Source organism: Molossus molossus, unplaced genomic scaffold, assembly GCF_014108415.1.
Source record: "Molossus molossus isolate mMolMol1 unplaced genomic scaffold, mMolMol1.p scaffold_m16_p_33, whole genome shotgun sequence".
Classification (NCBI taxonomy): Eukaryota; Metazoa; Chordata; class Mammalia; order Chiroptera; family Molossidae; genus Molossus; species Molossus molossus.
This window is the reverse complement of record NW_023425370.1, coordinates 440771-455083: the sequence shown is the minus strand read 5'-3', so window position 1 is coordinate 455083 and position 14313 is coordinate 440771. Positions and strand designations below refer to the sequence as shown.

Here is a 14313-nt window from a genome sequence, read left to right as displayed (position 1 = left end):
AAAGGGATGTCATGCCATTTCCTTCACCTGATGGGATTTGCCTTGTAGGGGAGGGGATTTCCCCTGGGATTTGGTGGAGTCGGCAGAGCCCTGCCCCCTCTGCTACCTGGGGATGCTCCATCTTTTTCTCCTGATCTACCCTCAGTGTGCACATCCCTGCCAGCCTGGCCCTCATCCCCGCTTAGGGACCCCAGTGGACTGCGAACGGTCGGAGCTGAGCTGAGTGGAGCCCACACTGGGGGTGGCAAGGGCTCCCCTGCAGGGGGCAGACTTCATCAGGGGCCATGTTGGCCACAGGGTCCGTATCTGGGTCCAAGTGGTACATGTGGCACCTGCCCACGTCCCCCACATACCCAGGGCCCAGCTCCCCTCTCTGGTCATCCTCCCCAGTGTCCCCACAGCACCACCCACCCCCTCCTCTCCAGGCCCTGGTGCCCTTCCACAACCTGGGCCTTCTCGTCGGCCTCTTCTCCCCACGGTGTGCGGACCTGTGGCCTGCCACCCGCCAGGAGGCCGTGAGCTGTGTCTACTCCCTGCTCTACCTCCAGCTGGGCTATGAGGGTGAGCCTCTGGCTGGGCAGAGGTGCTAGAGGGATGAGGAGTGGTCTGGGTCCCAGGTGGCCAGGGAGGTCCTACCCAGCTCCACACTCCCTTCTGCTTCTTCAGGCTTCTCCCATGACTACCGTGATGACGTGGTTGAGCGGCTCCTCTCCCTCAAGGATGGCCTTGTGCACCCTGACCCTGCCATCCTCTTCCACACCTGCCACAGCGTAGCTCAGGTACCTTCAAACAGCCCACAGATGGCTGGAGGCTGTTGTCTGGGCTGAGAAGGACTCTCATAGGAGCACCTTGCATCTTGTGGGCCCTGTAGGGCTCTGGACGGGGTGCAGCATGGGGCCAGTGGGCTTGGGGTGCGGGTGGAGCACCTCAGGTTTCATTCAGAGAATTAGTTGTGTGGCACCACCTCTGAACAGCACCACCTCCATCACGCTCCTGATTCCAAAGGGTTGAGAAGGCTGCGCCTTGGCCCACCCTGTGAGCCCCCAAGCCGGGGTGGTGCTGCTATTCCATTTGGTATTGAAAATGGCCCTCAGGGGTCCAAAGGCTTTCTCTCCAGCAGAAGGAAGGGAAGGGGGTCAGCAGGGCCTGTTTTCTGGGGACTTGAATGATGGAAGGCAAAGACCCAGACCTGGGCTAGTCCAAGTGGAGCAGGAACTTTGTGGTTGGGATCAAACATGTTGATGTTCAGCCACTTTTATGCTTTGCCCTCTCTGTGAATGGCGTGGTGCTTCCCCTTGGCCTCATGGCTGCCCTGCTGTGCTCAGTGGAGGAGGAAAGGCACCCTTGCTGGGCTGGTGGGGGAGCTGAGGGTCCTGGGGGCCTCGGGCTAGGCTGCCAGAGTGAGACTTCTCACCATCTGCCCCTAACTCCGTATTTTAGAGAGTTGCAGAGTGGCTGACCCTACAGGGCCACTTCCAGCCCACTCCCATGCGTCAGGACTGCAACCACCTTCCAGGGGCCCTCAGTCTATATCCTAAGCCTGACCAAGCTCCAGTGGGGAGCTGGGGCTCCTGTGAATGGGCTGCAGGAGCTCCTGACAGCGCAGGACCAAGAAGAGGGTGGGGAGGCTGGAGCGGATGGTGCTGGCCCTTCCCAGAGATGTATGCCTGGAAGCCCTTCACACGGCAGCCCTCTTCCTAGATTATTGCGAAGCGCCTCCCGCCAGATCAGCTCATCAGCCTCTTGCTCACCTTGTTTGAGAGCCTGGGAGACCCCGACAAGAACTGCTCCCGAGCAGCTACTGTCATGATCAACTGCCTGCTGAAGGAGCGGGGCAACATGCTCCTGGAGAAGGTGAGGCGCACAGTGTGGGTGGGGCTTGCCTGGGGGCGGGGCCGGACTAGGCACTGGGTGTGGTGCAGGTGGGCAGTGGAGCTGTCTAGGCCTGTGGGGCGTGGCTGGGTAAGTTGGGGCTCTGCTGGCCAGGGTTTGACACTCACTGCTCTGCCCCCTTTCCCTGCGGGCCTGATAGGGGCAAATTCTTCTTTTTTGTTTGAAGACTAAGGTTAAAATTTGGCAAAAGTCACTCTGCTCAGAAAGTAAGGTGAGAAAAGGAAATGGGAAGGAACATGCACTGAGGTCATGGAGCTGGTGAGGACTCAGGCACTGAGGGTCGTCGGTACTTGCACAGAGGGCCTTGCAGCGAGGTGGCCCAGAAGGCCACTGAGGTGCTGCCCACCCTTACACCTCACTGGCTCTGCATCCTCCAAGGGCGCGCTCAAGCAGCTGTCCCCACAGTCGTCCCCAAACGTGCACGACTCTGCGTCGGATGCGTGGGGAGCACTTTCTTACTGATTTGCAGTAGTACTTTATGGACACAGGTTTTCTGTTGATATCTCGGATGCCGTCTCAGGGAGGGGTGAGCAGCATGGGAAGGGCGGAAGGGCCATGTGTGATGTAACGCCTGGGGAGGGGAAGGACCTCAAACGGCACTCAGGCACGCGTGGGTGCTGGCGGCCAGGGCCCGGGAGGGGAAGTGTGGCAGGAAGTTGGGAGGAGGGCACAGCTGTGACAGTTGAGTGAAGGCTTGGATTTTATTTTGCATTTAGTGGGGCGTCCAGGTCAGATGTGAGTGGTAGGAAGGTGCCCTGTGTCTCCGTGCTGGTGGGTGGGGGGACCAGCCAGCTGGAGGCAGGGCCGCTGGTGGTCCCGTTTTCTGCATCAAGTACCACAACTTGTCCGTCCTCTTAGCTAATGGTGGACACTTCGGTTGCTTCTTTCTCTTGGCTTCTGTGAACATGACGTGTAAATATTTCAACATCCTGTTTTCTGTTCTTTGGGGTAGATACCCAGAAGAATTGCAGAATCATACAGTAATTCTGTTTTGAATTTTTTGAGAAACCACCATACTGTTTTCCATAGTAACTGCACCAATTTACATTCCCACCAGCAGTGCGGGAGGGTTCCAGTTTCTCTGCATCCTTGCCGACACTGTTGTTACCTGTTTTGTTCTATAGCCATCCCAATAGGTGTGAAGTGGTGTCTCATATGGATTTGATTTGCATTTTCCTCACCATTACTGATATTGAGCATCTTTTCCTGTGCTTGTTGGCCATTTGTATGTCTTCTTTGGAGAGATGTCTATTCAAGTCCTTTTCCTACTTTTAAGTCAGGTTATTTGATTTGTTGTTGTTGAGTTGTATGAGTTCTTTATATATTCTGGATGTTAACCCTTGTTGTGTATATGATTTGTGAATACTTTTCTCATTCTGTAGGTACCTTTCACTCTGTTGATTGTGTCCTTTGATGCATAAAAGTTTGATATAGCATCATGTCTGTTTATGCTTTTGGTGTAGTGTCCAAGAAATCATTGCCAAATCCAATGTCATAAAGCTTCTCCCCTGTTTTCTTCTAGGAGTTTTATAACTTTGTTTTCCCTCCCTTTCTTAGTAAAGGCAGATGCCCCACACACTGAGCCAGCTGCTGGGCTTTTGGAGGAAAAGCTGCCGAGCTGTCTCCTTCCCAGCCCAGGGTCACAGACACAGGGGCATGGTGCTCCTGACCTCCAGGCTCGTCCTTGAGCAGATCTGCCACCTGCCACCAGTTTCAGTGTGACGTGGCCTCTAGTGTCTTGTCCCCACAGGGGTCATGATGGGCCACCATTTCCTTTCCTGCCCTGAGACCTTGGCAGGGGGACCTCTGCCAAGTCAACACTTGGATTTCCTCTGACACTGAATGAGAAAGTGTGGTCCTAGCAGGTGACATGTGACCATCACTGTAAAATAGAGCACAGTGTCAAGTACAGAGGGCAAGATGGGGCCACCCACTGGGCTCCTCACCTCAGTGGTGTGGGAGGTGGGAGAAGGGCCTCTGTGGGCCGGAAGGGGTGTGCTGGGGAGGCCAAGGCAACAGGAGAGAGGAGACCCCACTGAAGACAGAATGTAGGGGAGATGGAGCCATCTCTGCAGAATGCCCTGCAGCTCCTTAGACAGTTAAACAGTCTCCACAGGGCCCAGCAGTCCTGCTCCTGGCGGACCCAGGGGAGATGGAGACGTGTTCACACACAGGCTGGAGCAAGGTGCCCAGCAGCACCCAGGACAGCCAGGTGGTGGAGACAGCCAGGTGGTGGAGACAGCCAGACTGGCTCTCGGTCAGTGTGCAGATACACAGAGTGGCCATCCGCAAGGAGACGTGTTGGCAGTGAGAAGGGATGGAGCGCTGACAGTCTGCATGGGAGGCCTTGAAAAACGCACCGCGAAGCACCAGGCACCAAAGGCCACGTGGTGTTCAGAACAGGCAAATCCAGAGACAGAACGTGGACCAGTGGTCGCCAGGGGCTGGAAAGGGAAACAGGGATGATGACTAATAGGTATGAGGTTTCTTTTTGGGGTGATGGGATGTGCTAAAATTGATGGTGGCGATGGCTGCACAGCCCCGTTGTATATGCTGGCAAACACTGAGTTGTATGTGCACTGTGGGCGCACTAGGCATGTGGGTCACACCTCAGAAAGGGAAAGTGAGCCTGGAACAGCCTGGCAGGCGCAGAGTGCAGGCAGAGACCCCTGTCCCGGGACTGAGTGGGCCCTGGTGTGGATGGCAGCCCAGGAGCCCTCCACACCTGAGTGCCGGGACACTTGTCACAGTTCATTGACACACAGATCCAAGCTGCTCACAAGCACCAGTGGGTCCTGTTGGAAAAAAATATGCAAAAGCAAAGAAAATGCTAGAGAAGATAGGTAAACCCACTGAGCCAATGAGAAATACCTGTGACAAGACAGGTCACGGAAAAGTGCCAACATCCAGAGAAGCAAAATGCGAGTGAGAAGAGGAAGGAGTGGGTCTGTGGAGATGAGGAGACGGCGTGTCTGGCAGGGCAGCCCAGCGCTGAGGCTGTCGGCAGTGCACGGCTGTCTGAGAGCGTGGGTCCTAGGACATTGATGGCTGAGTGCAGGGCCCAGGGCCACAGCAGTGACTGCTCGGGCCAGGCGTCCCCTCGCAGTCACCAGCCTACATACCTTCAGGGCACCACTGCCTCCCCCGCCGAGAGCCCAGGACACAGGTGTGTGCCATGGACGGCACGATCCTCACCAGTCTGTCCACGAATGTCATAGAGCAAGACCCCGGCTCAGCCTGTGTGGGAAGCGCAGCTTCAAGCTCAGCACCTCCTACTGTCAAGCCACCCAAGCCAGGAGCAGAGGGTGCTGCCTCGTTGGCTGTAGGGGTCGAAGGCCCCTCTGGGCCAAGAGACATAGCCACGCCCAGTTCCTTGGAAGGGGGGGCCCAGATAGTGGGCTGATACCCTTTCTGTACTTAAGGTGTCAAAAGAAAAAAATACCACTGTGCTCATAAGCCCTTTGAGAGGCAGTGGGAGGGGCGGCACCTGTCCCTGAGGTCAGTGGTCCAGCCTGCCCTGGGCAGCTCTGGGGAGGGGTCCCTACGATGTGCACTGCTTGTATGAGCAGGCAGAGCCATGGCCAACCCCTTCTCACTGCCTCATTGGGCCATCCCTCCGCCAACCCTGCCTGGGACCCGAGGGCTGGCAGAGTACACAGCAGCCCTGTCCTGGGACCGTGTCTCCGCAGCTCTGTCTCCTCTGCTTTCACCTCAGACTGAGGTCTTTTCTGGGTGTGCAGCATGGCGGTGGCGTCCCTGTGGATGGGGCCAGCAACCGCCTAGGGCACAGGCACCCAGAATGATGAGGCCATGCCCAAAACAGGGCCTTCAAGCCCTGCTGAGCCAGCTGGAGGAGCTCCGGGCTGGGGGATGGTCACCTGCAGCCTCGCCCTGGCTGCCCCATCTGTGGCTTCTGCAGTAGGGGAATGCCCCCATACCCCCTCGCTCCTGGCTAATTCCAGCCTCCATCTGGGCCTCAGTCAATCTCCCCTTCTCTGCCCTTTATCCCCAGCCCACTGCCCACCTTCTCCTTGATTAGAGCAGGCAGTTGTGTGGGCAGTCTGTGCACCCGCAGGCTGGGTCACCCTAAATAGGGTGCGAGGGGCCATCAGGGTCTGTTGGCATCAGTGCTCCATGCAGACCCCAGAGGGCACCAGGCTCCCTCCTCTGCCCCAGCCCCACTGAGGGGCTCTGCGGTTCCTGGGCTGCCCTCCCTGTGGCCCCATATGGATAGCCCCTGGCATGGGTGCTCCCCAAGTCATCCTGCATCCGGGTCTGACGTTGGAGCCCATCACCCGCAGGTGCCTGAGATTATGAGCGTGCTGCGCTCCAAGCTGCAGGAGACCCGAGAGGAGCACGTCCTGCAGTCTGCACAGCACAGTGTGTACCTCCTGGCGTCTCAGCACTACGTGGCAGTGGTGTCCAGCCTCCTGGGCAGCCCCCTGCCCTTTGACAGGTACCGGGGGCCTGCCAGCCTGCTGGGGTGGACACCGGGCTCAGGGGTCCCTGCTACCCCAGTGTGGTGCCCTGTGCCCCTAGCCCCAACTGCCTCTGCACTCGGCTCTTCCTTGTGGGAACCAGAGAGACCCCAGGCCCTGGGTGGGTGGGAAACACCTCTGCCTTGGGGTTGCTGTGACCTCCTCCTCTGTGGAGGCTACTAGGCTTCAGTGGGTGACCTGGGCTCACTGTCACGGGCTGCACCATCCACCTCTCATGGCCTGTCCTCTGAGGGGCATCTCCACCATCTGTGAGCAGGCCCCCAGGGCCTGGCCCTCACTCTGAGCCAGGAAAGGCTCCTGTCCCCTGTGCTACACTCCTAGTCCCATCAGTGCCCCGTCCTAGTCCACGTCTCCTTTGCGTCCCCTGTCACCTCACTCTTCAGGGGCTGTTGCTGTGGTCCCAGGGCCCACAGGTGCTGCCTTTCCTCCGTCTCCACCTGGTGGAGGCCCATGGCCCGGAGACCCTGTGCATGTGCTTCTCGTCCTGTTGGCCCTGCTCTGCGTGGGGCCCCCGGCTGTCGCCTGGCCATGCACCTCTCGTGGGCAAGGCCTTTTGCACCGAGGCGCGAGGCGTGTCTCCGCAGCGCTGCCTGGTGCCTCCTCCACCGGAGTTGCGGACCTGCCGCTTCCCTATCTTAGTGCTGCGCTTTGTTGCTGACATGGTTGGGCCTGAGTCCAGTCTTATTTTTGTGTCTGCCTCACGTGTCTTTTTTCTTTCTCTCCTTTCTTGTCTGTTTTTGGATTGTCAGGGTTTTCTTATAATTTCATTTCCCTCACTTAGTTACTTTGGAAGTGCACTTGGCTTCTGTTCTTTTAGTGGTCACCCTAAAATGCCCACGTGGGCACAGGGACATCCTGCATGGCACCTCCCTCCAGCCCTTTGCACACTGCCTGGCGTCGCCGCCCCTCAGTGGTTATGTGCTGTCCGCCAGCCACATGTGTCTGCATGTGGCTTCTCATTCATCCCTTTGCTTCAGGTTCCAGGGGGCGTCACCCACAGAGGGGCCTGCAGGCCTTCACTCTGGGGACGTGGCGAATGGGGGCTGTGGGACGGCTGTCTCTGGTACACGCGCGGTCGCTCGTCTTTCTGGTCACATGGTGTTCTGTGTGCACACCAGCTCTGACAGGAGTGGGCTGTCCTGGCTCAGGGTGAGCATGGGTAGCTCTGCCCTCATCTCACCCACCGCCTGTTGTTGCACAGCCTGTGAGCTTGGAATGGGTTTTACACTCCTCAGTGGATGGAGAAAGTCAAGAGCATAGTGTTTCATGACATGAAGTCACGTGAAGGAACCTGTTAGTGGGCCCAGCATGCTCACTTGTTCCCACAGTGGTGTGCCTGCCCGGGCGCACTGGACGGGCCGCCCAGCTGCCCACCACCACGTCCCTGTGGTGTGTCCTCACCGTCACGGGTGGCGTGTGCATCTGTCCAAAGGCCACTCACTCTGCATCTCGCCCTCACTTTCCTCCCACTGGAAGGGCCCCTCCAGGACGTCCTTCTGAGGGTCTGCTGCCGAAACGCTACGCTTTGTTCCCTGAAATGTATTTGTATTTCGGTTTATTTTACTTTATTTTTTTAGGAGAGAGAGGAATGTCGATGTTAGTGAAACATTGCTCGACCGCCTCCTGCACACCCCCCATCAGGGACCGAGCCTACAATCCAACAACCTATCAGTCCATGGGACAGTGCTCAGCCCTGAGCCGCAGCGGCCAGGGCCTGAGATGTATTTGTTTGGCCACTCTTCTCGACTGTTGTTTGCAGCCTTTGGAATTCTAGTTTAGCAAGGTTTCTTCCACTGTGTGTAAGGTGACGTGCTGTGTCTGGCTCCTGGTGTGTGCGCCCTTTCTGTGTGCAGGATACATCCCTTGTCACTGGCCTGTGCGTGTTCCAGACGGGCCCAGGACCCTTTTATCCTGCTGGTCAGCACTGAGCTATCTGAGTCCAGTCAGTGTCTGGCAGCATTTCTGGGCACTTCTCAGCCTGCTTCTCTTCAGACCCTCTCTGCTCCTGGGACGCAGGTCAGTGTCTGCAGACCTGTCTCTGGTTCCATCTCCCTGCGCTGTTCTGATTTCTTCCTTCCGCCTTCCAGTTTGCTGTTTCCCTCTTCTCTTGGTCCAGGCTGTACACGAGTACACTGAGCACAGTGCTGCGTGTCATTCCTAAGAGCCATTGGTTCTCTTGTCTGTTACAAGAGTTTGAAGTTTCTCACTCTCTCTGTGCACATGTTAACACTGAGCACAGCCCTTCCTGTATCTGAGCCCTGATAGCCACGGGCTACACCTGCTTACCTCATTCACTGGCTGATTTCCTGTGTGCCTGGCCTCTGGCCATGTGCTGCTCACTGCTCTGGGAGAGGTGTTTGTAGGTGCTCCTGCCACCCCCCACCCCCCGGGACCTTTGCTCATGGACCCCTGGGGTCAGAGGAAGGGTGAATTTAGATCTGAGCTCAGGGCACCTCTTCCTACCTGGCTGGAGCTGAGCCTGGTGGGCATGTAGGGGTCATGGAGCTGGGTCTTGCAGTGGCCTCCAGGTGACCACCCTCTCCCCTGCTCCAGCCACACTTGTACCCTGTGGCGGGCACTGGCGGTGGAGCCCAGCCTCACCACACAGGTCCTGGGGCTGCTCTTGGAGAAGATGAACAAAGACGTCCCCTTCAAGGAGAGCCGGGCCTTCCTGCTGAGCAGCTCCCCGGACCGTGTGGCCACGCTGCTGCCCCTTGCGGTGAGTGCTGGCCCCATGCTCCCTTCTCCTCACTGGTGGGATGACCCCACAGGTGGCCTGGGCACCGCCCTGCAGGCACCTGGCAGCTGACTGGGGCCCCAGAGCCTGGAGCTCAGAGCTTGGAGCCTCGTCAAGGCCCTGCAGGTGTCAGTCCCCACGGGAGTCCACTCTGTTTCATCCTGCGGAAAAAGTAAACCCGGCTTGGCAGTGTTTCCAGCAGTAAAGCAGCTGTGAGAATTCCTTCCTCCTCTCTGCTCAGGAGTCAAGCGCAGATGGTCGGGGGCTGTCCCTGGGTGGCCACTCAGCCCTTGAGCCCACCTCCTGCTCCAGAGGGCCCAGCTGGGCAGCCCTGGCCCTTCTGAGGTGCCCTCACCCCGCCCCAGAACCCAGACCTCTGGTGCACACAAGGCACACGCTGACAGGCCGTGGGCTCGTCTGGGTCCGAGGAAGCAGGGCCCCGCCTTCGCAGTGGCTGCCTCATTATACTTGGCCCAAAGGGAGGGGTGAGCCTGAGGTGGTCCCTGTCCCCAGGCCACCTGTGCACTGCACGAGGTCACGTCTGCTCCAGCGTCCGGGCCCGCAGTGACCGAGCTCTACCCTGAGCTGTTTGCTGGGCTGCTGCTGCGTGTCAGCTGCACAGTGGGCGTCCAGCTGCCCCGGAACCTGCAGGCCAAGGAGCGGAGGGCCACCAGCTCTGCTTCGGTCTCCAAGACCCTGGATCCCTGCAGGTAACAGGTCCTCGCCTCCTGCCCAGTGCCTTCGTTTGAGCACCGAGCCTGTGTGGCCTGGTGCGCTGCACTGTGACTGCCACTGGAGCGTGTGCGCCAGGCCGCGGGGTGAGCTTGTGCCGATAGCCGCGCCTGCCCGGGGACTCGAGGGCTCGTTGTCCTACTGGGAATGCAGCTCTCCTGGGCTGTCCCTCCTCACTCCTCTGGGCAGTTTGGGATGGGCACTGCCCAGGAGGCAGCTGCAGGTCTCCGGGCAGTGCTGGCCTCTGGCTGATGGGCAGGGCTCTGTGGGGATGGTCAGGTAAGTGCAGAGGGTACTCTTCCAGGAAGGGTTTGGGGTGTTGTGTGACCTGCAGGGAGCCACACCCACAGCACAGCCTTTGCCATCTAGTCCTCCGACCCACCTTGGGTAGAGCTGCAGTGGCCTGACTGCCTCCTCAAGGGCCTGCTGCCCTGGGCCAGCCTGGGTAGGCCTCCCCTCAGCTCTCATGGGCCTGAGGGCCCGTGGTCTCTGCCAGGCAGGCACTGGGTCCTGGCAGGAGACCGGGCACAGGCAACGTCGAGCTGCTTGCTGAGGGTGGGGGTCACAGAGCTTTAGCAGCCTGGTGTCTGCCTGCCCATCCTGGTCCCTGGGGCCATTACCAGGCCCAACACAGTGGCACCTCAGGGCTCCAAACAGCTACCTGGGACCTCAGGGTGAGCACAGGAAGCTGAGTGACAGTGACCCTGAGTCACCTCCTTATCCATCCAGGTGTCTGAGGTTGGATGTGCCCCTTGGCTGGGACATATTGGGGGGAGCGTCACTTCACCCTGCCCCCCACTGCAGGGCTGCTCTGCCACAGGACCTACTCGTAAAGTCTAGCAGAGGCTGCGTGCCAGGGCCTGCCCAGCTCTGCACAGGCCAAGTGGAAAATGTGAACGGACCAGAGGACACTAGCCCAGTGAGCCCTGGGCCTGGCATGCCGGATGCTGCCCTGCAGCTGTGAGCTGTGGGGGCTGCAGGCTGCACACCCTCACCAGGGGCCCCTGGGTTGCCACCCTTGAGCTGGCATATGAACAGAGCCAGGCACAGGTCTCGGCTCTGACAGAGGCTGTCAGAGAGCGAGTCAGACCCTTTGCAAATGCCACAGCCACAGGAATTCCAGGCGGCAGGCAAGGGAGGTACCTCACGTAAATTGTTCACATTCTCCCAGGCCAGACGGCGCCTCCATTTGTTGCAGCTGAGAGCCGCCCAGAGCCTGGTCTCAGCCTGGAACAGGGTGTGGGGCTGGCCCTGTGTGCCTGGCCCTGCCGCTGTCCTGAGCGTCTGACCACTGACCACTGTGGCTGGTGAGGGAAGCACCAACAGTGACTGGGCCTCGGCTGGACTCTGGGCTCCAGGAACAGCAAAGGGGACAGCAAGAGCCGCCTCCTGGTGCTTTCTCTGTGGGGAGGGCGCTCAGTGAGGGTGACCTTGGGGACAGGATGGGATAAATGGACTGGGCTGTGTCCATGCTGTTGAGCTGAGGGAGGTGAGTCAAGTGTACTGCACCCTGGGGTCTGCCCTTAGGCCAGGAGCTCCCAGAGACAGTGCCCTGTAAATGCATCTCCACAGGCAAGTGTGAGGTGACCACTGTTTAAGGGAGAGGTCACAGGATATGCAGGTGGAAGGGGAGCTCCCTTGGTGGTTCTGAGGAACCTGCTGGGCTATCTCTGGGTCACAGCCTTTGCTGGGAGGCTCTGATAGGTGTGGGGCCCACACCGCTCTCCCCAGACCTTGTCTTGAATGTCTGAGCTGGGGGTTTATCCAAGTGAATTTCACGTGTGCCCTGTGGCTCTGGCTCCTCCTGCAGGGTTCTGGTTGGGGCAGCAGGCAAGGTGCACACCTGCCATCCGCCAATTGGCTGAGCTGGTGGACAGAGCTGGACACTCCCTGCCAGCTGCTCCAGCTCTTGGCCACCACATGTCCTCAGAGCAGGGTTCTCTCCATCACTCGCGTAGCAGCCCAGACATCTGGGGGTGGGCCGGGCCCTACCTGTTGTCCCTTCCTGCAGGGCTTTGGGGTCTCCCAGGTGGGTAAGGCTGTGCAAATGGTAGAGACAAGGTTTGCGTTGCAGAAACAGTGAAGGTTCGGGCCCGGTATTGGAGACAGGAGCAGTCTCCATAGCCCACCTGAGACCAGTGGTCCATAGCCGCCTGGCTGTGCCCAGAGTGGGCAGGGGGAGCTGAGGGCCTGCTCCCCACAGGGGCAGCTGGCAGGGCGTGGGTGTGCACGTGCACCTGGGGGAGAATAGTGAGCAGCCGTGTGTCCCTGCAGCTCTGCAGTGGACGCCCTGCGGGCTATGCTGCTCCGGGGCGGCAGTGAGGACGTGGTGCAGCGCATGGAGCTGGAGCGGGGCTGGGAGTCGCTGCGGACCTCTGTGGGGCATGAGGATGGGGTCGCCCGGCTGGCCAGGTAAGCACTGTGGGCAGGCAATGTCTAGGGGCCCTGGGACCCCCCGCAGTGGCACGGTAAGAGCTTCCTGAGTCCATAGGCCCAGCCTGAGAGCAGTGAGGGCCGGTGTGGGGCTTCTGTCTGGCGTGTGGCAGGGGGGCACAAAGATGGCTGCACACTTGGTTGTGTTGACTGTCCAGGGGCTGGTGGTGGGGAGAGGAGTCCCCACTATGCAGGGCCTGGCGGCTGGGGGTACAAGCTCATGGGCCAGAGGGCTCTGGTGTGCAGGACGGAGTAGAGGCACCCCGACACCTGTTCTATGGGGGAGTTGGCCCAGGGTGGGCTTGGGGGTGGCCCGAAGTCCCACCTTTGTATGGTGCAAACCCCTCCCCAGTGCCATGGCGAAGTTCGCAGGGCCCCGGCTGCCCCTGGTGATGAAGGCGCTCCTGAGCACACAGAGCAGCGTGTATGAGGCCCAGAGGGTCACCTCCACAGCCTTCCTGGCCGAGGTAGGCGCCACTTGCTCTGGATCACCACCAGGGGCCCAGCAGCATGGGGCAACCCCCACAGGCTGGTACTGACCTGCCTGGCCAGAACCATCGCCAGCCTCCACTTGGTGCTGCTGGGTGCAGCAGCCCCTGGGCCACAGTAGGGGGAGCCTCTGCTAGACCAAAGCACTGAGAATGCTAAAGAAGGCCCAGGGCCACACAGGAGGGCTGGTGAAGAGGACAAGGGAGGCCTTGAGCCCAGCAGTGCACTGGGGAGTGGTGGGGACGGAGCTGGTGGTTATTTGCCACCAGCAAGGGTCCTGAGGGAGCCCAGGCCTGGGTGAGGTGAGCACCTGGGGGAGCAGGTGGTCCCAGCACTTCTGCCCCCAGCTGCTCAACAGCAACGTGGTAAATGACCTGATGCTCCTGGAGTCACTGCTGAACAACCTGGCAGCCCGGCAGAAGGACCCATGTGCCAGTGTGCGGCGGCTGGTGCTCCGCGGCCTGGCCAACATCGCCTCTGGCTCCCCCAATGAGGTGAGCTGGCCGGCCAGCCTGCCCTTCAGGGGCCCTGAGTGCGAGATGGACAATGGAGCTGTAGCCTGGGAGACCCAGGCAGATAAGGGGTGTGAAGAGTGGGGGTGGGGTGGGGGGGGTTAGGGATGTGTCTCCTAGTGAGCCTACAGGGTGGGGGCTGGATTATTCTGTGAAATGATGTGTGACAGGCACCAGAGCTTGGTGACCTGAGGACACAGCTGAGTGCAGGGTGTCCCCAGGTGCGGACCCATGGCCCCCAGCTCCTGACAGCCATGATCAGTGGGCTGGACGACGGGGACGATCCACACAGCCTGGTGGCCCTGGAGGCCATGGCGGGCCTGGCGAAGCTGCTGGGCCTGGTGGATCCCGGGGATCTGCGCTCGGTGCTTCTGCACACGGCTATCCGTATCCGGCCCTTCTTCGACAGCGTAGGCTGGACAGGGACCGGGGGGCACCCACTCCCAGCCAGGGGCCTGGCACTTGCTCCCTGGCCCTCCTGCCTGTTCTGAGCCTCAGCCCCTGCCCCACCCACTCCCTGGGTCCCAGCAATGGTGCTTCCTCTCCAGGGCCCAAGTAGGTCCTCCAGAGTGTGGGTTTGGCTTAGGGTGGCCCCCAGGGCTTTCCTGGCATGGAACTCCCTGCCCCCAGGGCTTTCCCTGCAGGCACCTCCACTGCTGCAGGCACCTCCACTGCTGCAGGCACCCTGCCTGCCAGGCCATGCAGCCGGGAGTGTCCAAGCAGGAGGACAAGGATGCAGGGAAAGGGCCTAGAGCCTGATGCCCGTGACAGCAGGGTTGGGGGGGTGTCCTGTGGCTGATGCCTGAGTGCACCCCCTTTCCCCCCAGGAGAAGATGGAGTTCCGCTCTGTGTCCATCCGCCTCTTCGGACACCTCAACAAGGCCTGCCATGGGGACTGCGAAGATGTCTTCCTGGAGCAGGTGGTTGGTGGGCTGGTGCCCCTGCTACTGCACCTGCAGGACCCCCAGGCCCCTGTGGCTGGTGTGAGTAGCCAGTGGGGGGATGAGTGAGCCAGACG

General features: G+C 60.0%; 1 protein-coding gene across 6 annotated transcripts in view; it reads left to right on the top strand.

Annotated features, from left to right (window-relative positions):
- MROH1 (maestro heat like repeat family member 1) overlaps window positions 1–14313 on the top strand; it is a 48044-nt gene that overhangs the window by 32551 nt on the left and 1180 nt on the right. For all 6 annotated transcript variants that reach the window (XM_036281228.1, XM_036281230.1, XM_036281226.1 and 3 more), the window contains 11 exons: window positions 426–561; window positions 667–779; window positions 1702–1854; window positions 6195–6349; window positions 8946–9111; window positions 9643–9839; window positions 12136–12273; window positions 12647–12761; window positions 13131–13277; window positions 13517–13705; window positions 14123–14278. In XM_036281228.1, coding sequence (XP_036137121.1) covers window positions 426–561; window positions 667–779; window positions 1702–1854; window positions 6195–6349; window positions 8946–9111; window positions 9643–9839; window positions 12136–12273; window positions 12647–12761; window positions 13131–13277; window positions 13517–13705; window positions 14123–14278 — 1665 coding nt within the window. The remainder of the gene's footprint in view (window positions 1–425; window positions 562–666; window positions 780–1701; window positions 1855–6194; window positions 6350–8945; window positions 9112–9642; window positions 9840–12135; window positions 12274–12646; window positions 12762–13130; window positions 13278–13516; window positions 13706–14122; window positions 14279–14313) is intronic.